Here is a 24,909-nt window from a genome sequence, read left to right on the forward strand (position 1 = left end):
AGTCAACTGTTGATAGAGGCACATTGGATAAGTGCCATCTCTGTGTTATTCAAATACATTACATTTACATTTAAGTCATTTAGCAGACGCTCTTATCCAGAGCGACTTACAAACTTACAAATACCTTTTCTTGATTTGCTCATGTACATGGTCTAGTACATGAGCATTCAACTCTGACCCCACGAGGTCCGCACTACTTCTGCTTTCCTCCTCTACCTGATAATGCATTGCTCCCCGCTGGCATCCCAGGTCTAAATCGGTCTCTGGTTGGAGGGGAAGCATGAAAAAAGCAGTGGGAACTGGCTTTGAGGTTCCACATTTGAATTTGAGGGATCTAGTCAGTGCATTCACAACAGTTCCACCATGCTACTTAAGGACAACTGCACACTGAAGCAGGAAGAGAAAGTAAGAAAACGTAAGATCATATTTTTTTATTATATTCATGTACACAGTGGAGGTGTGTGTCTGAACTGCAGAGAGAGGAAAAGCACACAACACAACCTGATCAAGAGAACACTGTGCAGGGTGTGTAGAGGAGGGGTCAGAACAGAACCTGTTCTGAGGGGTAGGAGGGCAAAAGCTGGCCCTCTCCTGTGGTACACAGACATGCTTAAAGGGAGCAGGGTGAAGAGAATCAGTGTATTGGCATCACGGTTTGTTTTCGTATTCTTGGAACACCAGCAGAACAGTTCAGTGATCCTGAATGGTCTTTCCTGTCACTTTCCATTGTCCAATCGGCACAGAAGATAGTGGGGGGAAAGTCTCGTAGCCTGACTAGAAAGAGAGGAGATCGGTCCACTCAGCGTTGCAGCGTTCAGGAGAGCGAGAGAGCGAGGGAAAAAGCGTTTCATCATCATATTGTTGCTGTGCAGAGTAGTCAGGCAGCTCAGTTCTGCCTGCTCATGAATGCGTGTCTCATTTGCAGTCCCAGCGTGCGTCCTCTCCCCTCCTGAATACCCATCAGCCCATTGGGCCAGCTACCTGCAGGAGGCACGGCCCACCGGGCGGAAAAATGCTAAAAAGGGCTGCTTCACCTCTGGAGGTGCTGGGATAGAAAACATCTGATCATTATTCAGCACCATTTAGCATTATTTGGTGCTACAGTGAACAGAGGCAGAAACAAAGCATCACCAGGGATACAGAGACAGACAGACAGTGCTGAGTACAGATGCAGCATGATAACACCGTAACCATTGAGCGTCCTCTGACCTGACAAGAGTCATCCCTATGTCCAAGACACGAACACACCCACACTAAGTCATCCTGATGGCCGATATACACTCAATAGAACATGACATTGTTGGTTACTGCGTGTATGCATAAATAAAGAATGGCGTACACACCTGGCATTGACATTTTAATGAGTATGCAGTACAGTACTGTCAATTAAAGATGGGTGATTATTGAAGATGAAAGGTGATTGTGCATGTGAAAGCAGGGCAGGGCAGGGCAGGTATGGAGCATAGAAAACTGGTTGAAACACTTCACACAGAAACGCTTCACACAGAAACACTGAGCGTATGCATGAATACAATCAACGAATGTGTGTTACAGGTGTGGCGTTAAAGGAGGAGTTTAGGAAGGGTCGAGCTCAAACAAGCCTTTATGCTTTTGTTTCTTTTGTTATTTGTTTAAACTAACAGAAACTCTAAGAATGCTGCTCTGTCATCCTCCACTGTGTGTCTTGGCTGTAGCAGCAGAGCTGTGGCTGAGGTTGCGAGGCTGTGCTACAGTAGAGAGCTGATGCTTTAGGACCTAGGGAGTGTGAAATAGATCAAGAAGGGTAAGCCAAGCTACAGCACTAATACTGATATAAGCCTGCAGGCCATGTCAGCTCTCACTCTCTCTTCCTCGCCGTCTCTCATTCTCCCCCTCCGCTTTCCTCCCTTCATCTCTCCCTGTACATGTTTCTTACGGAGTGTGTGTCGTGTGTGTCATTCTAGTTCCTTGTGTCCCTTTCTGTTTGTGTTTTTCTTGCTTCGTTTTTATTTCACTCTGACTGTCAGTGAACAGAATAACTAAGCCATGGTGCTGCTAACATTCCTGTTTCAGGCCAATGATGGTTTAAAATGCTCAAGTCCACGACAATCAGACACCAATGAACTAATATTTAACTGAGTGTGTGTGTGTGTGTGTGTGTGTGTGTGTGTGTGTGTGTGTGTGTGTGTGTGTGTGTGTGTGTGTGTGTGTGTGTGTGTGTGTGTGTGTGTGTGTGTGTGTGTTTATGATAGAGCTGTAATACAAGCGAACATGAACAGTAAAATAATCCCTTCAGCTACCCTCCTACTCTATGTCAGTTGATTTAACGCATGGCTTCTCGACTTATTTATTTCAGCGATATTGATGTAAATGATTCTGTCTGTTGGCAGTGGCGAGGTGTCAGCAGACGACAAACGGCCACAACAACAATTAAAAAATAACAACAGACCTCGTAAAGACCCCACACAGGCCTGACAGGCACATCAATCTACCACCTATTCTCCTCCCTGCTCTCAATTAACCCCAGAAGGAGATCTGTGAGCGGCTAGCTGACCTTGGCATTAATGATGCTCATGTTCTACGGAATGGAAGCATAGATCTTCAGGTAAGCATGTTCCCCTTTCCTTTAGAAAATAATGACTGATTGACAGACAATATGTGTACGGGTCTGTTGTTCAGGTGGACAGTTGGTGTGTGTGTGGTGGGTTATAATTTGATATTAGGGCCTGGGGAGTGACGCAAGATGCATACTGCAGACCTACCGCCACTTCAGCCCCTCCCTAACCCCCCCCCCCCCCCCCCCCGCCCCCCTTCCCTCCTTTCTTTGTCCACCACCATCTCCAACCCCTCCGGATGGAAGTTAATTTTACACGTTCCCCAGAAATAGAGGAGACAAAAAAAACATTAGTGTCAGCAAAAGATTTATAAGACAGAGGAAATATAGGGCCAGCGATTCTCTACGGTATGTTTGCGCTCGAGGGTCTCTCTCTCTGTCTGGTTCACTCTTTTTCTCTCTCCCTCTATCGCTCCTCACCAACGATTTTCCCCCCAGAGCTCACCAGAATATAAAGGGCTCAATTCAATCTAACCCGCATTGCAGTATTTACGCAGTAGCTTTTTCCAATGATCAAATTAACTGACAGATTGATCTTGGGTACCGTATAAAAACCCACAACTACTACCATGGCGACCCCTCTCACAGGTATGCTTTCACTTTTCAGAATTAGAAATGTGTGGGAACGGGATGAATATGGTGAACATAAGACACTGGTGGGTTTGAATGAATTCCAGCCAAAGAGTTCACACTAGATTATATTATCTCAACTAAAACAAGTAAAAAGTGCAGAGGAAATGGACGATACACCAGAAACTCACTCCCTCTTTATCCCTCGTCTTCTATCGCTCTCTCTGTTTCTTTCTCTCTCTCTCTCTCTCTCTCTCTCTCTTTCTCTGTTTCCTTCTCTCTCCCTCTTTGTCTCTTTCTCCCTTTCTCTGTTTCTTTCTCTCTCCCTCTCTGTTTCTCTCTCTCTCCCTCTCTCTCTGTTTCCTTCTCTCTCCCTCTTTGTCTCATTCTCTCTCTCTCTCTCTCTGTTTCCTTCTCCCTCTCTCTCGGTCTCTTTCTCCCTCTCCCTCTGTTTTTCTCTCTCCTTCTCTGCCTGCGAGTGTCAACCCCAGACGGGCGTCTACACCTACTGAGAAGATATTAGATTTTTTTATTACTTATATTGTATCAGTTTTTTGATGATGGTGTTTTATTTGTATTTCTGCAGCTGGTTTTTCTCCCAGGCCGCTGTACTGAGTCATTTAGACACAGGTAGAGCAATAAACCAAAAGCGCTTGCATTATGAACACCTGCTCTTTGCGTGACAGACTCACCGGGTGAATCCAGGTGAAAGCTATGATCCCTTATTGATGTCACTTGTTAACTCCACTCAATCAGTGTAGATGAAGGGGAGGAGACGGGTTAAAGGACATTTTCTACGCCTTGAGACAACTGAGACATGGATTGTGTATGTGTGCCATTCAGAGGGTGAATAGGCAAGACAAAAGACAAAGTGCCTTTGAACGGGATACGGTATTAGGTGCGAGGCGCACCGGTTTGTGCCAAGAACTGCAGCGGTGCTGAGTTTTTCATGCTCAACGGTTTCCCGTGTGTATCAAGAATGGTTCACCACCCAAAGGACATCAAGCCAACTTGATATAACTGTGGGAAGCACAGGAGTCAACATGGGCCAGCATCCCTGTGGAACGCTTTCGACACCTTGTAGAGTCCATGCCCCGACGAATTGAGGCTGTTCTGAGGGCAACTCAATATTAGGAAGGTGCTCCTATTGTTTGGTATACTCAGTGTACATTCCTTCCTAACACTGACTGTAAGCACTTCTCCATCACTGGAGAGTACAGAGGTATGAATGGACAGAGTGAAGCTTGGATATACTAAAGCGCTATCGGACACATGGTAACCTGTCACATGTCTTCACCAAAGGAGGAAATTACTCACATATCATCTATCAAGTCACTCAGTTTAACCTCCCTCTGTCACTGTGGAGTTGGTTCACCTCTATGTCTGTCATACACAAAAAGTCTCCATCGGGCAAAACCATCACCTGACAGTGGGAGGTGAAGCAATAAAAAGAAAACAGACTGTACAAGACCGTCTCAAAAGGAAGAGAGAAGGAAGGAAGCAATAAACACTAGAGGTCCTTTATCTTCTCTTATTTTCTCCCTCCTCTCGCTCTCTGTGCATTTCTCAGAGACTCTGTGTCTGTGTGCAAGGGCCCCGCCCCTCCTTACCCCCAGCTCAGAGAGGCTGACAGTAGCAGAAGGAGCAGCAGCAGGAAGGGAGGGGGGGCTGAGGACAGACGGGGGGACACCCCCCCACCCCCAGAACCCAGATTGGACACCGTGGCCTTCTCAGCATAGAGAGGGATCACGTCAAACTGACCCCCCTCCTCCTCTTCCTCATCCTCCTCTTCCTCACTCTGCTCCACCTGAGATAGAGAGATATATATATATATATTGTTAGAGGAGAGGAAGGGAGAATGAGATGAGGGATGAGTGAGGAGAAGAGAGGGGACAGAGAGAGAGAGAGAGAGAGAGAGAGAGAGAGAGAGAGTGAATGGAGCGAGGGATTACAATGTGGAACACGGAGACGAGGGAGAGAGAGAGCGAGAGCAAAGAGGCGAGAGAGAGAGTGAAGGAGGACAGAGTAGGAGGAAGGATTAGGGGAGAGAGAGAGGAAAGGAGAGAGAGAGAGAGAGACAGATGGGCATGCATAAATTAATACTGATGAAGTCTGATTGATGCACTGCCTCTTGCGAACACCTTCATCTAATCCTCTCAGAGAAAGAGATGGGGGGAGAGGGAGGGAGAGAGAGAAAGAGAGAGAGAGATTAAGAGATGTAGAAAACGTGAGGGAGAGAGATAATTGAAGAGAGGGAAAGAGAGGGAAAGAGAGGGAAAAAGAGAAAGGGAGACAGACAGCCAATGAGAGAGAGAGGCACAAAAGAGAGGTGAGAAAGGAAAAGAGAGAGCGAGAGAGCGAGAGAGAGAGAGAGAGAGAAAAGGAAGAGAAAGAGAGTATTGGAATCCCCCTGGTCTAGCTCGCAGCTCAGATAATCTCTAGCTGTGTTGAGCATGCGGGGAGCAGAGGAGACAAAAAGCGCTTCACTGTCACTCTGCTCAATGGACCAGACAGGGTTTAGCAGTCAGCCACCAGCAGTCACTCCTGTGGTCAATGGTCATTCCAGCAGCCTGTTGTCACGACATTGGTCAATGGTCAGAGTGCTAAAGGTGTGTACTAGGTTGAACATTCTGTACTTGATGGTTAGCGTTCAGTCAGGTGGTCAGTGTCTAATCGAACGGTCAGTCAGTGGTCAGTCCATCTGTTTGTGGTCCAGCTGGCAGTGGTCAGTCCATCTGTTTGTGGTCCAGCTGGAAGTGGTCAGTGCTGGGTGGAGTGGTATTTTACTTTGCTTTATTTGATTGCCAGTTGTGTGATTAGTGTTTGGAGGAGCGATGCATGTTTCTGAGTGATGGTAGTTCAGCTAAAGTGATGAGTCGTTCAAAGTGTTGAGTCATGTTGAATAGTGTTCAGTAATGTAAGGTAGTATTGGGCAGTATTGAGTAATGTTATGTAGTATTGGGTAGTGTTGAGTAATGTTATGTAGTATTGGGTAGTATTGAGTAATGTTATGTAGTATTGGGTAGTGTTGAGTAATGTTAGGTAGTATTGGGGATCGTTAGGTGGCATTGGGTAATGGCAGGTTACGTAAGGTAATATTGGGTAATGTCGTGCAATGTTAGGTAGTATTGGTAATGTTGAGTAATGTTAGGTAGTACTGGGTAATGTTAGGTGGTATTGGGTAATGCCAGGTTATGTTAGGTAATATTTGGTAATGTTGGGTAGAGTTGAGTAATGTTAGGTAGTATTGGTCATGTTGAGTAATGTTATGTAGTATTGGTCATGTTGAGTAATGTTAGGTAGTATTGGGGATTGTTAGGTGGCATTGGGTAATGGCAGGTTATGTAAGGTAATATTGGGTAATGTCGAGTAATGTTAGGTAGTATTGGTAATGTTGAGTAATGTTAGGTAGTACTGGGTAATGTTAGGTTATGTTAGGTAATATTTGGTAATGTTGGGTAGAGTTGAGTAATGTTAGGTAGTATTGAGTAATGTTAGGTGGCATTGGGTAATGTCAGGTTATGTAAGGTAATATTGGGTAATGTTGGGTAGAGTTGAGTAATGTTAGGTAGTATTGAGTAATGTTAGGTGGCATTGGGTAATGGCAGGTTATGTAAGGTAATATTGGGTAATGTCGAGTAATGTTAGGTAGTATTGGTAATGTTGAGTAATGTTAGGTAGTACTGGGTAATGTTAGGTGGTATTGGGTAATGTCAGGTTATGTTAGGTAATATTTGGTAATGTTGGGTAGAGTTGAGTAATGTTAAGTAGTATTGGGTAATGTTGACTAATATTAGGTAGTATTGGGTAATGTTAAGTAATGCTAGGTAGTATTGGGCAATGTTGAGTAATGCTAGGTAAGTTGGGTAATTTGAGTAATGTTAGGTAGTATTGCGGGTGGGTGGGGTTATATCCTGCCTGTTTGGCCCCTCCTGTCTCAGCCTCCAGTATTTATGCTGCAGTAGTTTATGTGTATGTTCTCTCTAATTCTCTCTTTCTTTCTTTCTTTCTTTCTTTCTTTCTTTCTCGGAGGACCTGAGCCCTAGGACCATGCCTCAGGACTACCTGGCCTGATGACTCCTTGATGTCCCCAATCCACCTGGCCGTGCTGCTGCTACAGTTTCAACTGTTCTGCCTACGGCTATGGAACCCTGATCTGTTCACCGGACGTGCTGCCTGTCCCAGATCTGCTGTTTTCAACTCTCTAGAGACAGCAGGAGCGATAGAGATACTCTGAATGATCGGCTGTGAAAAGCCAACCGACATTTACTCCTGAGGTGCTGATCTGTTGCACCCTCTACAACCACTGTGATTATTATTATTTGACCCTGCTGGTCATTTATGAACATTTGAACATCTTGGCCATGTTCTGTTATAATCTCCACCCGGCACAGCCAGAAGAAGACTGGCCACCCCTCATAGTCTGGTTCCTCTCTAGGTTTCTTCCTAGGTTCTGGCCTTTCTTGGGAATTTTTCCTAGCCACCGGGCTTCTACACCTGCATTGCTTGCTGTTTGGGGTTTTAGGCTGGGTTTCTGTACAACACTTTGTGACATCAGCTGATGTAAGAAGGGCTTTATAAATACATTTGATTGAAATTTGATATTGCCCAATGTTAAGCAATGTTAGGTAGTATTGAGTAATGTTAGGTAGTATTGGGTAATGTGGAGTAATGTTAGGTAGTATTGAGTAATGTCGAGTAATGGCAGGTATTATTGAGCAATGTTATGTAGTAGTGAGTAATGTTAAGTAGTATTGGGTAATGTTGAGCAATGTTAGGTAGTATTGGGTAATGTGGCGTAATGCTAAGTAGCATTGGGTAATGTTGAGTAATATTAGGTCATGTTGAGTAATGTTAGGTAGTATTTGGTAATGGTGTGTAATGGTAGGTAGTATTGGGTAATGTTGAGTATTATTATGTACTATTGGGTAATGTTGAGTAATGTTAGATAGTATTGGGTAATGTTGAGTAATGTTAGGTAGTATTGGGTACTGTTGAGTAATATTAGGTAATGTTGAGAAATGTTAGGTGGTATTGGGTAATGTTGAGAAATGTCAAGTAGTATTGGGTAATGTTGAGTGATGCTAGGTAGTATTGGGTAATGTTGAGTAATGTTAGGTAGTATTGGGTAATATTGAGTAATGCTAGGTAGTATTTGGTAATGTTGAGTAATGTTAGGTAGTATTGGGTAATGTTGAGTAATGTTAGGTTAGCATTGGGTAATGTTGAGTAGTAGTACTCACAGCGTTGTTGCTGAGCTCATCCTGGGCGTTGTTGCTGAGCTTGTTCTGCTGGTCCAGGGGGGAGGGGCGAGGGGAAGGGGGAAGAATGCTCTCCACTGGCCGAGGGGGTAAGCTACCCATGGTACTTATGGAGTTCTCTGTGAGACAGACAGATAGGCACATTACATTACATATTGTGTGTGTGTGTGTGTGTGTGTGTGTGCATGTTCACATGCGTGCATGAGAGCGAGTTTAGCTGACCATGTGACAGATTGATGGATTGAAGTGTCAAGTAGTAAATTCATTGCTTGCCGTATAGAAATTGCATTGATTGGTTAGACGGTTAATTGACAGGTAGGTGGATGTATAGACTCACCCAGACAGGCGTTATTGGTGAACATGTTCTGGATCTTCAGGCAGTTCTTCCATTGGTTGCCACTGCCCTCACAATTGCACCACAGGGCCACGTCCATAGTGCTGTTGCTAAGGTAGTTGGGGGTCATGATGGTGCCTGGAGGAGGGGGTCAAAGGTTACAGAGGTCAACTCCTACTGCAAAAGGTCAAGTCCTACCGCTGGCCATCTGACACCCCCACTCACCCACCCCTGACATGACCCGATAACACCGTCTTGTCATCTTTATCACTCTCTAGTGATCCACCCAAATCTATATCCTAGAATACTCTTTATTCTCTCCGTCTCTCTCCTCTCTCATCTCACCCCTCTCCATCCTTCATATATCTGCATCCCTCGTTCTCCTATAGCCTCATCTCATCTCTCTTACCGATGAGTCCGGCATAGGATTTGAGGCACACTGTTCCACTATCTCTGAAACAGCGAGAGGGGGAATGGCCGGAGGACTGGCAGTTATGCTGGAAATCAGCCAGTCTGGACCTGAAACAGACACAGACACACACACACACACACACACACACACGTACACATATGAAAATGTGAGCGCTTATAAGAGACAAATGTGTTTATGTGTGTGTACATGTTGTGTGTCTGACCTGCAGAGATGGTCCCTCGTGCAGGAGCTCTGCAGATGCAGACAGTTGGGCTGTTTCCCGTCTCTCTCCTGGTAGGAACAGGAAGGGACGATGGTCTTCCTGCGTCTCTCCCCACACAGTTTGTCAGTACAGGGGCAGAACAGCAACCCCAGGCTGTACTCCCCCGGGACGCGCTCCAGGAAGCGCCGCAGTGCCCGGTGGCACTTCTGCCTGTTGCAGTGGTCCAAGCCTGGGACGCGCTTAGTGCAGGCCAGGACGTACTCAGACCTCAGGGACCCGCATTTCTCATATAGACCACAGTCCTGGGCTGCCTTCAGACATGCGTTCTGTCCATCGAGAGGAAGAGAGGAGGCTGAGAGAGAGGGGAATGGGGAAAGATAGAGAGGAGAGATATAGAGAGGAAGAGGGGAGCGAGGGAGATAGAAAGAGGAGAGAAAGTAGACATCTGGTCACTTGAGGGCTGTGTAGATGAGTTGATTGATTGGGTTTTGTAGTGTATTGATATATTGACCAGGAGTGCCTGAGGGTTTTAATGTAATGGGGGATTGTGTCGTTGGCTACCTGCTGCCACTATGGAGGCCATGTGAGACATTTCCACTGGCGAGTCATCATAGGGAGACGCCTCCAAGTCCTCATAACCTACATGATCACAGAGGAGAACATCACATTACAACCTCATCATGACAACATCGGAGACGATGTCATATCAAAACCCAGCACCATGATATCACATCGTAACCTAACCATGACACGCAGGAGAGATCGCCACATAATCTATGCATCCCTAATCGCGTCATAATCTCCCAACACCACAGGAGACAGAATCACAAGATAACGGAACACGCAGGGAAACATCACATTATAACAGGGACTCGAATCAGACAACCACCATTTCATTATATTCACACAGCTTCTGCCAACATCATAATAACACCTACTCTAAAATCTATCGTGGATATATTTACCTAATAATAGGCATGTTGTTCCAGATTTGAAATAATTACATGGGTATGGGTACAACCTAAATATACATGTTTTATTCTGTTCATATGTAAATCCCGTTCATTATTTTTCATAATGACACGGTAGGGGAGAGCACTCTCTCTGTTGTGTTAGAGTAGTGTTTAATTACCATATGCATGGTGACTAACAGGGCATGGGGAATAACTCCATTAGCTGTCATTCACCCTCATCGATGTGCGGACGGAATGGCACCCTATTCCCTACGTAGTGCACTACTTTTGACCAGGACACATAGGGAATAGGCTGCCCACTATGTAGGGAATAGAGTGCCATATAGGACGCAGACAGACGAGTGGCCGTGCTCTGACGGTAGCATCAGTGACATCACACGGTGGCTGTAGGGACGGGTCACAGAAGACGGCTAAGGGTCCAACCTAGTCGTGGCCAAATGGTGAGTCAAGGACCAGTGGTGCTAGAAGTCTATACTGAATCCTTACTTCTACAAGCTAGTAACAAACATACACATTTCTGTCACACACACACACACACACACACACACACACACACACACACACACACACACACACATACACAAACTTTTCCCTTTTTCACACACGCTCACACGTACACACACTCACTCTGCAGGATCCTGACACTCCAGTAGACTCGGAGGCAGTGCTCCTCTCTGCGTGCGCCGCGCTGACACTTGCAGGCCAACAGGGGGAGGTAGTGTAGGGCGCTCAGGGCCTCCAGGCACTCTATCCTGGCCTTGCTCCCCGGCGGAGCCTCCTCCTCCTCGGACACACAGTACTGCAAGGTGCTGTACAGCTCCTTACACTGGGGATCTGCTTCACACCCACTCTCTGCCTCCAAACAGTCCATAATGCCCGGGGGGAGGGGCGGCAAGGAGGTGACCACATCTAGAGGGGGAGACAGAGAGGGGAAGGGGAGGGGAGAATGGTCAGCCATCTCTACATTCAAAGACTCAATCATGAACACTCTTACTAACACTTGTAAGGCTGCTTCACGTGATGCGTTGTCTCTACCTTCTTACCCTTTGTCATGTTGTGTTGCTACCGTGTTGTTGTCATGTGTTGCTATCATGTTGTGTTGTTGTCTTATAGGTCTCTCTTCATGTAGTGTTGTGGTGCCTCTCTTGTCGTGATGTGTGTTTTGTCCGTTCTTTTTAGGTTTAATCCCAGCCCCCGTCCCGGCAGGAGGCCTTTTGCCTCTTGGTATTGTAAAAAATAATTTGTTCTTAACTGACTTGCCTAGTTAAATAAAGGTTAAAAACATTTTTAAAAATCACTCTGTGCTACAATGTATTTGTCTTCGGGATGAATGCACCGACACTGAATATGAAAAGCCAGTACTGTCCTCTTAAATATTTAATTTGCTTGGATGTGAAGGAATTTTCATTGAGTGAATCCAAATGTATTGTGATGAGTTTTCCATATTGTGTGGAGAAAAGCCAGAGCTTACACAGCACGAGGCTTCATATTTGGGAAATACCTCATATTTTACCACCAAAAATATTCTGCATTATATGTTTGGCTGCTCTCCACTTTTATTTGTAAACCAAAAGCAAAATGCTCCCTTGGTAAAATTCAACGGCTCACGCACAGACCTACACACACACACGCCCTGAGAGAGACCCTTTTATGTCTGGCTTATGCGGTGGGGGAGACTGAGGGGCGGAGCCTATCATTACTACAAAACAAAACACAACACCACACATTCACAGGAGGGGGTAGAGCAATCTGTCTGTGACACACGGACACAGACACCCTGCCACACACGCACACTAGATGAATGAAGTGGTTGAGAGAGCAAAAAGAGATTAATATTCAACAGAGCAGCAAATGTAAATCGAATATAATGAGTTTCATGAAATAGACTACCCGAGACACTAGGCACAGCATAGATCAACGGGAGAATGCAAATTGACTAAATAAAGTACAGTGGGGTGCATGTACTCTTAAACACCAGAGCACCAACTACAAAAACGAATGACCCATGTCACTTAAAAACCTGGAAGCTCATCAGCCTTCCCCCCTAAACTAGTCACGCGTTGCCATAGACATACCAGGCGAATCACTCACTGTCACATGACGTCACATTGATCTCATCACCTTTCAAAAGGAGAAGCTGAGGCCAGTATGTATGTGGTTTATAAGACATTATAAATGCTCATACACATGTTTACAGCCAAGTTATAAAGCAGTACACCTATAAGGTTTAAGTAAAGTGTTCCTGTTTTACTTGTAACTGATCCTGGGCCAGTTCTGATGTGTTGTTCATTAATGGTTAGGGATAGGTCACAGATTGGGAGAGCTGGCTCTAGATCAGTGGTTATGGGTGCAGTGCAGTGCTATCCCAGAGTTCAGTTTAAGGAGCGGTGAGGTCCCCATGGGTACAGCAGAACGGCATATGACAGAGTTCCAGTGAAGATACACACATACACACCAAATCTCCCAGTCAAGGAGACAAAATCCGTACACACCATCTGTTGCTCCTGTGTTTGAGATTCCAAATCCTAGTTCTCAACAAATCAACGACCCCTAGACTGCCCTAGTCTCTCTCTCTCTCAATTCAATTCAATTTCAATTTAAAGGCTTTATTGGCAAGGCAAACATTTACATTGCCAAAGCAAGTGAAATAAATAATAAAGAAAAGTGAAATAAACAATAAAACATGTACAGTAAAAATTACACTTACAAAAGTTCCAAAAGAATAAAGATATTTCAAATGTCATATTATATATATATATAAATATATATATATATATGTATAGTGTTGTAGTTAAAGTACGAAAGGGAAAATAAATAAACATAAATATAGGTTGTATTTACAATGGTGTTTGTTCTTCACTGGTTGCCCTTTTCTTGTGGTAACAGGTCCCAATCTTGCTGCTGTGATGGCACACTGTGGTATTTCACCCAATTGATATGGGAGTTTATCAAAATTTGATTTATTTTTGAATTATTTGTGGGTCTGTGTAATCTGAGAGAAATATGTGTCTCTATCATGGTCGCACATTTGGCAGGAGGTTAGGAAGTGGAGCTCAGTTTCTACCTCATTTTGTGGGCAGTGTGCACATAGCCTGTCTTCTCTTGAGAGCCAGGTCTGCCTTCGGCAGCCTTTCTCAATATCAAGGCTATGCTCACTGACTCTGTACATAACCAAAGATTTCCTTAATTTTGGGTCAGTCACAGTGGTCTCTCTCTCTCTCTCTCTCTCTCTCTCGCTCTCTCTCTCTCAAACCCTTTGAAACATACGACTAATAAAACTTAAAACGTGAAACACACACAGACCTTGGCTTTCCCTGTCCTTATCTGAACACACAATCCATATTCCAAACAAGATGTTTTATCAACCCTATCATCACATCTGTACACTACGTATACAGTGCATTTGAAAAGTATTCAGACCCCGTCACTCTTTCCACATTTTTTCCACATAACAGCCTTACTCTAAAGTGGATGAAATATTTTTTCCCCTCATAAATCTACACACAACACCCCATAATGACAAAGCAAAAACTGTTTTTTAGAATTATTTGCAAATGTATTAAAAATAAAAAACAGAAATACCTTATTTACATAAGTATTCAGACCCTTTGCTATGAGACTCGAAATTGAGCTCAGGTGCATCCTGTTTCCATTGATCATCCTTGGGATGTTTCTACAACTTGATTGGAGTCCACCTGTGGTAAATTCAATTGATTGGACATGATTTGGAAAGGCACACACCTGTCTATATAAGGTCCCACAGTTCACAGTTCATGTCAGAGCAAAAACCAAGGCATGAGGTTAAAGGAATTGTTCGTAGAGCTCCGAGAAAGGATTGTGTCAAGGCACAGACCTGGGGAAGGGTACCAACAAATTTCTGAAGATCCCCAAGAACACAGTGACCTCCATCATTCTTAGATAGAAGAAGTTTGGAACCACCAAGACTCTTCCTAGAGCTGGCCGCCCGGCCAAACTGAGTAATCGGGGGAGAAGGGCCTTGGTCAGGGAGGTGACCAAGAACCCGATGGTCACCCTGACAAAGCTCCAGAGTTCCTGTAAGGTAACCTTACAGAAGGACAACCATCTGTGCAGCACTCCACCTATAAGGCCTTTATTGTAGAGTGGCCAGACGGAAGCCACTCCTCAGTAAAAGACACATGAAAGGTGGCTTGGTGTTTGCCAAAAGGCACCTAAAGGACTCTCAGACCATGAGAAACAAGATGCTCTGGTCTGATGAAACCAAGATTGAACTCTTTGGCCTGAATGCCAAGCGTCACGTCTGGAGGAAATCTGGCACCTTCCCTACAGTCAAGCATGGTGTTAGCAGCATCATGCTGTGGGGATTTATTTCAGCGACAGGGACTGGGAGACTAGTCAGGATTGAGGGAAAGATGAACGGAGCAAAGTACAGGGAAATCCTTGATGAAAACCTGCTCCAGAGTGCTCAGAGCGAAGGTTCACCTTCCAACAGGACAACAACCCTAAGCACACAGCCAAGACAACACAGGAGTGGCTTTAGGACAAGTCTCTGAATGTTCTTGAGTGGCCCAGCCAGTTCCCGGACTTGAACCCGATCGAACATCTCTGGAGAGACCTTAAAATAGCTGTGCAGCGATGCTCCCCATCCAACCTGACAGAGCTTGAGAAGATTTAATTAACAGGTGTGCCGTGTTAAAAATAAATTTGTGGAATTCTTTTCCTTCTTAATGCGTTTGAGCCAATCAGTTGTGTTGTGACAAGGTAGGAGGAGTATACAGAAGATAGCCCTATTTGGTAAAAGACCAAGTCCATATTATGGCAAGAGCAGCTCAAATAGGCAAAGATAAACGACAGTCCATCATTACTTTACATGAAGGTCAGTCAATTCGGAAAATGTCAAGAACAAGAATTGTTCTTATAGGCACTTTAGTATTGCCAGCCTAATCTCAGGAGTTGATAGGCTTGAAGTCATAAACAGCGCTGTGCTTCAAACAATGCTAAGAGCTGCTGGAAAACGCAGTAAAGTGCTGGTTGAATGAATGCTTATGAGCCTAATGCTGCCTACCACCGTTCAGTCAGACTGCTCTATCAAATATCAAATCATACACTTAATTATAATATAATAAACACAGAAATACGAGCCTTTGGTCATTAATATGGTCAAATCCGGAAACTATCATTTTGAAAACAAAACCTTTATTCTTTCAGTGAAATACGGAACCGCTCCGTATTTTATCGAACGGGTGGCAACACTAAGTCTAAATATTGCTGTTACACTGCACAACCTTCAATGTTATGTCATAATTATGTAAAATTCTGGCAAATTAGTTCGCAACGAGCCAGGCGGCCCAAACTGTTGCATATACCCTGACTCTGCTTGCAATGAACGCAAGAGAAGAGACACAATTTCCGAAGTTAATATTGCCTGCTAACATGAATTTCTTTTAACTAAATATGCAGGTTTAAAAAATGTATACTTCTGTGAATTGATTTTAATGTCACGCCCTGACCATAGAGAGCTTTTATTCTCTATGTTGGTTAGGTCGGGTGTGATTTAAGGGTGGGTTATCTAGGTGAATTATATTTCTATGTTGGCCTAGTATGGTTCCCAATCAGAGGCAGCTGTTTATCGTTTTCTCTGATTGGGGATCATATTTAGGTAGCCATTTTCCCATTGTGCTTTGTGGGATCTTGTCTATGTTTAGTTGCCTGTGAGCATTATTTATAGCTTCACGTTTGGTTTGTTTGTTTTTTTGTTTTGTTCTTTGAAGTTTTCTATTCCATAATAAAGGATGGAAACATACCACGATGTATCTTGGTCTACTCCTTATGACGAACATGACATTTAAGAAAGGCATTGATGTTTATGGTTAGGTACATTTGTGCAACGATTGTGCTTTTTCGCTAATGCGATTTGTTAAATCATGACCCGTTTGGCGAAGTTGAGGTAGGCTGTGATTCGATGATAAATTAATAGGCAACGCATTGATTATATGCAACACAGGTCAAGCTAGTTAACCTAGTAATATCATCAACCATGTGTAGTTAACTAGTGATTATGTGAAGATAGATCGTTTTTTATAAGATAAGTTTAATGCTAGCAAGCAACATACCTTGGCTCCTTGTAGCCACAAGGTCCTTTTGATGCTGCACTCGCGTAACAGGTGGTCAGCCTGCCACGCAGGCCATGCCAATTAATCGGTTGACCTCTAAAAGAAATCACTACTAAAGGACACCAATAAGAAGAAGAGACTTGCTATGGCCAAGAAACACAAGCAACGGACATCAGACCGGTGACAATTTGTCATTTGGTCTGGAGTTCAAATTGGAGATTTTTGGTTCCAACCACCGTGTCTTTGTGAGACACAGTGTAGATGAACGGATGATCTCCGCATGTGTATTTCCCACCGTAAAGCAGGAAGGAGGAGGTGTTATGCTGTGGGGGTGCTTTGATAGTGACACTGTCTGTGATTTGTTTAGAATTCAAGGCATACTTAACTAGCATGGCTACCACAGCATTCTGCAACGATACGCAATTCCATTTGGTTTGGGCTTAGTTGGACTATCATTTGTTTTTCAACAGGACGATGACCCAACACACCCACAGGCTGTCTAATGGCTATTTGACCAAGAAGGAGAGAGATGGAGTGCTGCATCAGATGACCTGGCCTTCACAATCCCCGGACCTCAACCAATTTGAGATGGTTTGGGATGAGTCGGACTGCAGAGTGAAGGAAAAGCAGCCAAAAAGTGCTTAGCATATGTGGGAACTCCTTCAAGACTGTTGGAAAAGAATTCCAGGTGAAGATGGTTGGGAGAATGCCAAGAGTGTTCAAAGCTGTCATCAAGGCAAAGGGTGGCTATTTGAAGAATCTCAAATATAAAATATATTTTGATTTATTGAACACTTCTTTGGTTACTACATGATTCCATGTGTTATTTAATAGGTGTGATGTCTCCACTATTATTCTACAATGTACAAAATAGTAAAAATAAGAAATACCCTTGAATGAGTAGGTGTTCTATAACGTTTGACTGGTAGTGTATATACATTTGTAAGAACTTCTAAAAACCTGTTTTTGTTTTGTCATTATGAGGTATTGTGTGGAAATTGATAAGAAAAAAAAAACTTCATCCATTTTAGAATACGGCTGTAATGTAACAAAATGTTGAAAAAGACAAGGGGTCTGAATACTTTCCGAATGCACTGTACCTTGTCATTTTTCATGCATGTTATTTTCTTTCTCTTGCCGTCATCCCTCTTCATAAGGAAATCATATTGGAGTTTACACTCCCCTCTAGGTTGTTCCAAATGATTTCAATCATTTTCTGATTTGAATGAAACCCTTCATACATGTTTTCCCATGGTGGAAGTAGTCAGCAAAACATTCAGGAGATAAACCTCCCGGGTGGCGCAGTGGTCTAGGGCACTGCATCGCCGTGCTAGCTGCGCCACCAGAGTCTCTGGGTTCGCGCCCAGGCTCTGTCGCAACCGGGAGGTCCGTAGGGCGACGCACAATTGGCATAGCGTCGTCCAGTTTAGGGAGGGTTTGGCCGGTAGGGATATCCTTGTCTCAGTATGTAATATGTAAAAAATGTAATAAAATGTATGCACTCTACTGTAAGTCGCTCTGGATAAGAGCGTCTGCTAAATGACTAAAATAAAATTAAAATAAAGGTGTTCAAAATTGCCCCATTTTGCATGCCCCACCATACCACGAGACATGTCTTCGCCACTGAAAAGGATAAACTATTCAGTTTGATATCATTTGAAAGCTTAAAAACAGGTTTGTTAAACTACTCTAGGATTTCTTCAAAAAACGTTTGAATGAAAAAAAGTCCTTTTTTAATCTTGAATGTAAATTATCTAAAAACGCGTAAACTCCCCCCCAAAAAAAATCCTTTTCAGAAATGTTGTACTTTAGACCCAATTTTACATAATCTGAGGTGTTTGTGTTGTGCCTAACATTGGTTGAGACACTGCATAGTCTTGAATACAGGGTAGGTGTCATTTCAATCATAGAAATGGAACTCATAGAATGGACCTATCCCTTCAGACCCCTGCAATTTAGCTGGTACACCACTGACATTTAAGTTGAATTGAAACTTTAACTTCCGATTACTACCAGAAACATGTCCACCGGTCCACCCACTGATGAAAGTCAACTTGGGAATGTCTATTCTATTATCTACAGTTCTGTGATTTCAATGGGTTTCCTACGGAAGATTGATAGTTTAATTTATAATAATGGATATTCCCACTCAAGTCAGCATTCTATGATGTGTGGAACTCCAACCATCCATGTGGTACCATATGAAAGTTGAAATTTCAACATTACTCACATTTTAGTACATTTATTGGCCAAAACATGACACCCATGCTGAGGGGCGGCAGGTAGCCTAGTGGTTAGAGTGTAGGACTAGTAACCGAAAGGTTACAAGATCAAATCCCTGAGCTGACAAGGTAAAAAAATTGTTGTTCTGCCCATGAACAAGGCAGTTAACCCACTGTTTCTAGGCTGTAATTGAAAATAAGAATTTGTTCTTAACTGACTTGCCTAATTAAATGAAGGTAAAATTTTTATATGATAAACTGGGTGGTTCCAGCCTTAAATGCTGATTGGATAACAACAATTTTTTGTTACTGCTCTAATTACGTAGGTAACCAGTTTATAATAGCAATAAGGCACCTCGGGAGCTTGTGATATATGGCCAATATACCATGGCTAAGGGTAGTGTCCAGGCACTCTGCATTGCATCGTGGGTAAGGAACTCTGCGTTGCATCGTGGGTCTTTGCCATGGACTATTTGCATTGTTCCCCCCCCCAACCCGTCTTTTACGCTGCTACTCTCTGTTTATCATATATGCATAGTCACTTTAACTATACATTCATGTACATACTACCTCAATTGTCCCAACTAGCCGGTGCCCCCGCACATTGGCTACCCGGACTATCTGCATTGTGTCCCGTCACCCACCACCCGCCAACCCCTCTTTTACACTACTGCTACCCTCTGTTTATCATATACGCATAGTCACTTTAACCATACCTACATGTACATACTACCTCAATTAGCACGACTAGCCGGTGCCTGTATATAGCCTCAATACTGTTATAGCCTCACTATTGTACATAGCCTCGCCACAGTTTTTTTCACTGTATTTTTACTGTTGTACTTATCTATTGTTCAACTAATACCTATTTTTAAATAAAAAATTGCACTCTTGGTTAGGGCCTGTAAGTAAGCATTTCACTGTAAGGTCTACTGTTCTATTCGGTGCATGTGACAAATAAACTTTGATTAGATTTGATATTGGCCATATATCATACCCCCTCGGGCCTTATTGCTTAAGTAAGCTGTGTCTCAACCAATGACGGGCTCAACACAAAAACAGCTCAGATTACGTAAAATACAGTCTGAGCTGCAACATATCTAAATATTTATTTTATTTTATTTACACGTTTGTAGATAACTGACTTTAAAGCTTAAAAAAATATAGTTTTTATTAATATTTTTTTTAATTTTATAAATCATAAAGCAATTTGACAACCCTGTTTGTAAGCTTTCAAATTATATCAAACTGAACCGTTAATCTTTTTCAGTGATGAAAACATGTCTCATGGTATGGTGGGGAATGCAAAATGGGTCAACTTTGAGCACCTCTATCTCCTGAATGTGTTGGTATTCATGTCCAAAAAGTCCCTTTCTGACCACTTCCACCATGGGCAAACATGTATGGAAGGTTGAAATCAAAAGGGGTGCGGTGAGAAAGTGATTCAAATCATATGGAACCTCTTTATGACCATTTCCAATGCCCTGCTGTTCAAACCCCGGCCTCCCGCTATGCGGTAAAATCACCTCGGAAGGAGATATCAGGTAGGCGGGAGTCTAGGCCTATACACTTTGGAACACCTGTCACCGGAGTGTGTGACACGAGAAGGGCGCGCGCCCTGGGAGGCTGTCAACACATAGTGCGCGACCCCGCCATGTGGCGCCCAGTCCCGGTGTCTGTCTCCGCGGTTATTCAAACACACCTGGACGCGCATCTGGCCTCAAGCACCTGCGTGCCGATAAGACGTCAACCACGATTCCGCTGTTTGCACACCGGTGTCGGTTGAATGCGCTTCCCCATTGAACAACAACTTTACAATTTATTCTGATGTGCGGTTGGAAGTGAGGTGAATTTGTATTAAGATTTTTTTTAAATCAAGAGACCTGTAAGCCAAAAAGGTGTTCGCGTTAATCAAAACACGCTTAGAAAAAGAGAAAAAGACACCGCGCTGATATACGATGCGACCCTTGGGACCCTTGTCGACTAGGCCTACACCAGCACCTCAAACACACAATAATTAACTCGGCTAATAAATAAAACTGGCGATCCGTGGGGGACTTATGCGTGTAGTCTATGCCTCAGGCGGCAACTCACAGAGGGAGCGGAGACTTGGGGATGCCAACTTCCGAATATCCAAAAATAGTGGTTGTACAAGAGATCATCAAACTTTGCCCAAAGTCTGTAATGGAAATGTCTTAAGTATTTTCAGTAATCAGATCACAAAGTTGAAATTCAAGTCGTTTCCATTTGTTTCCTAAAATCTCTAATTTCATCAAATGTTCCTGCTGTCATAAAGGTTTAATTAAGAGCAGCCTAGATTCAAGGAATACATTCCTTGCAAAGAGTACATCTATTTGGAAAATTAGAAGCCATGCCTGCATCCAAAGCTCACTGAAGACGCGCATTTGAACCATGTATGTAAAATGTTAAATCAAAAATTGGCGTTGTGGGCAATTAGCCTTATTACGTCTTCAGGCTTTAAATACGATATTAGTAAGATGTCATGATTGCCTATACAATCATATTGCTAAAAAAGTGATTTTAAGGCTAGATAATAGGCTAGATATAGCCTGAATGACTGACGACAAAAATGGATGTAACAGCATGGATACCTTCCTGCATCTTACCTTGTATGAAGATGCTGAGCAGTATTCCGAGGAACAACATCTCCGTTATGGGGCGGGAAGAGGCACCGGGACACGAAAAGGGAGATGGAATTTGGACTTCGTGCGTTTGCTCCGCCACGGCTCTATTCGTCCGCACACCGACCCGCGTCACTCCGCTCAACGTTACATCCAGCGGGAGTCACGCTCCACGGTTCTGGGTACGTGTTGCAGGTGTATAGTCCTGTATAACGATTAATTCCTTAGATTACACTGGTCGAGAAGACAGCTAAAATAGTTTGACTGCCACCACCGCCAAAGTGCGCAGCGTGTAGCGCGTGCCCCGATAGACTGAACACAATTAACCAAGATTCCCAAATACAGCTGTGGAACATCAGGTTACTCTGCATCCATAGATAGTGTCAAAATTAGAGAATATTTTTCTAATGCCATTTCTCTCTCCGCAGTGGCACTAGAGGAGCCCGTCTACATGCTCCCGGAGACGTCGGGAGACCATGAGGATGACAGATGCAGTGCAGTTGGGTTATTAACCGGCTGTCCCTCCTCCTCGCGCTCGTCCGTTCATTGTGCGACAGTGGGTTAAATGCCATACACAGCTGCGTCCTGATGATTGGCTCAGAAGAAGAAGTTCTCAGATGCGGCGACGAGGGACATATAGTAAGGGGTGTACCAGGCTATATTACGTCTGGACATATTCGAGTTTCCTCATAGTTTCAAACTAAATAGGATTTCATGGACGTTTGTATTTCATGTAGCCTACTATATTACAACAGCCATGTCTGAATGCAGGTCCCCTTATCCTCGGACTGATGACATGATGCCCTGGTGTGTTTACTCATGTTGGGTCAATGAAACTCAGGTCATCCATGTAAATATTGACCTTTGGACTTTCCTGTCAACACCTCTCACCGTTGTGAAAGATTTTGGCTAGTGCACAGGCTATGCTGTCATGGCCCCAGATCTGTCTGTGGCTTGCCAACTGCTTATTGTCAAGCCAAACGCTCCCTTTATATTGACTGACAAACTTTTCCATTCTGTATATTCTGTTGCTGCCATGCAATGCCATTCTATCTATTCTACAGTCTATTCTGTTCTATTCTATTCTATTGAGGGGGTGAGTGTTGAAGTGGATGTGTAGCCTAATGTGCAAGTGGAGAAGAGGCTCAGGGAGGTTTATGGCTGGGCAGCCATAAATAATCATGACAGAAGTGATGAGAGGAGGATCATGAGTCTTTAAATTATTCACGCAATTTCATAATTGGCAAACTCACTGGCTTGAGAACTGTGTAGTTTACGAGCTGGAATCTGCATGCTAATGAGGCCAACCTGTCAGGGTGTCACTGATTATAAGACAATGGAACAAGAAAACAATTGGGATGCTTATGAAAAACATTAGCCTACTGTGTTAGGCCTACTGGTTTCTTGTACAACGATGTTCAGAATATTCGACTTCAAATTTTTAGACCGATAAGAGAGAGAGAGAGAAACACAACCTATATGACTTCTGCTGTTGCTGGTATTCGCAATCCGGTATTCACTGCTTGTTTGCTATTTTCAACCTCAATTTGCCAACAGCAATCATCAGTTGGGTCATTTTAATGATGACACACACAGACATCCACACGTTATGGTCTTGTCCAGTCAAATAAATGACAGGCCTTTGTGTTGTCAACCCAGAGGTCGTATAACCCTACAGCTTGCTGGGTAATCACCAGGACCTATCCATTCAGCTAATCAGGGAAGAGATCCTGGACAATACTATGACAACACAATAGAACAGTTTCACCACCATCTGGCTGGAACTACTGTTCCACCTTCCTTCTCTCTCTCTCCTCAACTACCTCTCCCCCTCTCTCTATTCTCTCTCCTCAACTACCTCTCTCTTCTCTCTTCTCAACTACCTCTCTCCCTCTCTCTATTCTCTTCTCAACGACCTCTCTCCCTCTCTCTATTCTCTCTTCGACAACCCTTACCAAGGTTTCCAAACAGTTTCTCCCATACTCAACCTTCTCCATCTTCCCTGGTTCTCTCTCACACTAGTCCTGCTAAAACTGCTGTCTACTACAATAATATACTGTACACTAATACCATTATCCTAAATCAGACCAGATTTATAGACTTATCTTTTCATTAATGTGTACTATGCCTGTGCATCAACATCCATTTGAAAAGGGGGAGAGACATGTCCCACTGGCACAAACGTCAATTCAACGTCTATTCCATGTTAGTTGAATGTAATTTCATTGAAATGACGTGGAAACAACGTTGATTCAACCAGTTTGTGCCCAGTGGGGAGGAGAGTAGGGTGAATATCCACACAGGCATGTAATACCCAGATATTGTTACAAAATCTCACAAACAATTTCACACGCAATTTCTCTCATTCTCTCTCCCGTTTTATATTATTTTTAGTTCCACTTGATATGGCAAATGACAAAACAATCAAAGGCAGTGGGACGGTAGTTTACCAGCTCACAGCACCAGGAAGACAAAACAAACAAGACATTCAGTGAAATCTACACGATACAGGGGGAGGTGGATACTGAAGGCATTCATCTGAAATGTGTCTTCCTCTCTGTGATTGATTGATTGCTAGATTGTATTTGACAGTTTAAAACGTGACAGGGATCCTATAGACTTATTTCCATTGTGGTCCCCAAATTCCACGGTGCAAAAAAATAAAATAAAATTACAGACACATTACAGAGATACAGACACATTACATAGATACAGACGTAGATTACATAGATTTCTATTGCTCGATCATTAGCCAGCTTTTGACATTCATGAGGTTATTGTCGGTATGGCTTTGAGTTGCTGTGGTAGTTTGTTCCATTCAACTTCGCCGGTATACACTGAGTATACCAAACATTTGGAACACCTTTCTGATATTGAGTTGCACCCCACCCTTTTGCCCTCAGAACAGCCTCAATTCGTCGGGGCATGGACTCTACAAAGTGTTGAAAGCGTTCCATAGGGATGCTGGCCCATGTTGACTCCAATGCTTCCCATAGTTGTGTCAAGTTGGCTGGATGGTCCTTTGGGTGGTGGACCATTCATGATACACACAGGAAACTGTTGAGCGTAAAAAACCCAGCAGTGTTGCAGTTCTTGACACAAACTGGTGCGCCTGACGCTACCATACCCCGTTCAAAGGCACTTCAATCCTTTACCTAGCCCATTCACCATCTGAACGACACACATACACTGAGTATACAAAACATTAAGGACACCTGCTCTTTCCTTGACATAGACTGACCAGGTGAATCCAGGTGAAAGCTATGATCCCTTATTGATGTCACTTGTTAAATCCACTTCAATCAGTGTAGATGGAAGGGGTAGACTAAAGAAGGATTTTTATGCCTTGAGACAACTGAGACATGGATTGTGTCTGTATGCCAGTCAGAGGGTGAATGGGCAAGACAAAAGATTTAAGTGCCTTTGAATGGGGTATGGTAGTAGGTGCCAGGAGCACAGCAACGCTGCTGGGGTTTTCAAGCGCAACAGTTTCCTGTGTGTATCAACAATGGTCCACCACCCACTGGACATCCGGCCAACTTGACATAACTGTGGGAAGCATTGGAGTCAACATAGGCCAGCATCT

General features: G+C 43.6%; 1 protein-coding gene across 1 annotated transcript; it reads right to left on the minus strand.

Annotated features, from left to right (window-relative positions):
- Positions 1-2,887: 2,887 nt before the first annotated feature.
- LOC129827836 (GDNF family receptor alpha-4-like) lies at positions 2,888-22,159 on the minus strand. The gene is made up of 8 exons (XM_055889061.1): positions 21,309-22,159; positions 10,995-11,276; positions 9,955-10,032; positions 9,394-9,745; positions 9,168-9,277; positions 8,762-8,896; positions 8,407-8,543; positions 2,888-4,970 (listed from the first exon to the last, which is right to left on the minus strand). Exons 1-8 carry the CDS (start codon positions 21,346-21,348, stop codon positions 4,770-4,772), a joined length of 1,335 nt encoding a protein of 444 aa, XP_055745036.1. The 5' UTR covers positions 21,349-22,159; the 3' UTR covers positions 2,888-4,769.
- Between the last annotated feature and the right edge of the window lie 2,750 nt (positions 22,160-24,909).

Source organism: Salvelinus fontinalis, chromosome 29, assembly GCF_029448725.1.
Source record: "Salvelinus fontinalis isolate EN_2023a chromosome 29, ASM2944872v1, whole genome shotgun sequence".
Classification (NCBI taxonomy): domain Eukaryota; kingdom Metazoa; phylum Chordata; class Actinopteri; order Salmoniformes; family Salmonidae; genus Salvelinus; species Salvelinus fontinalis.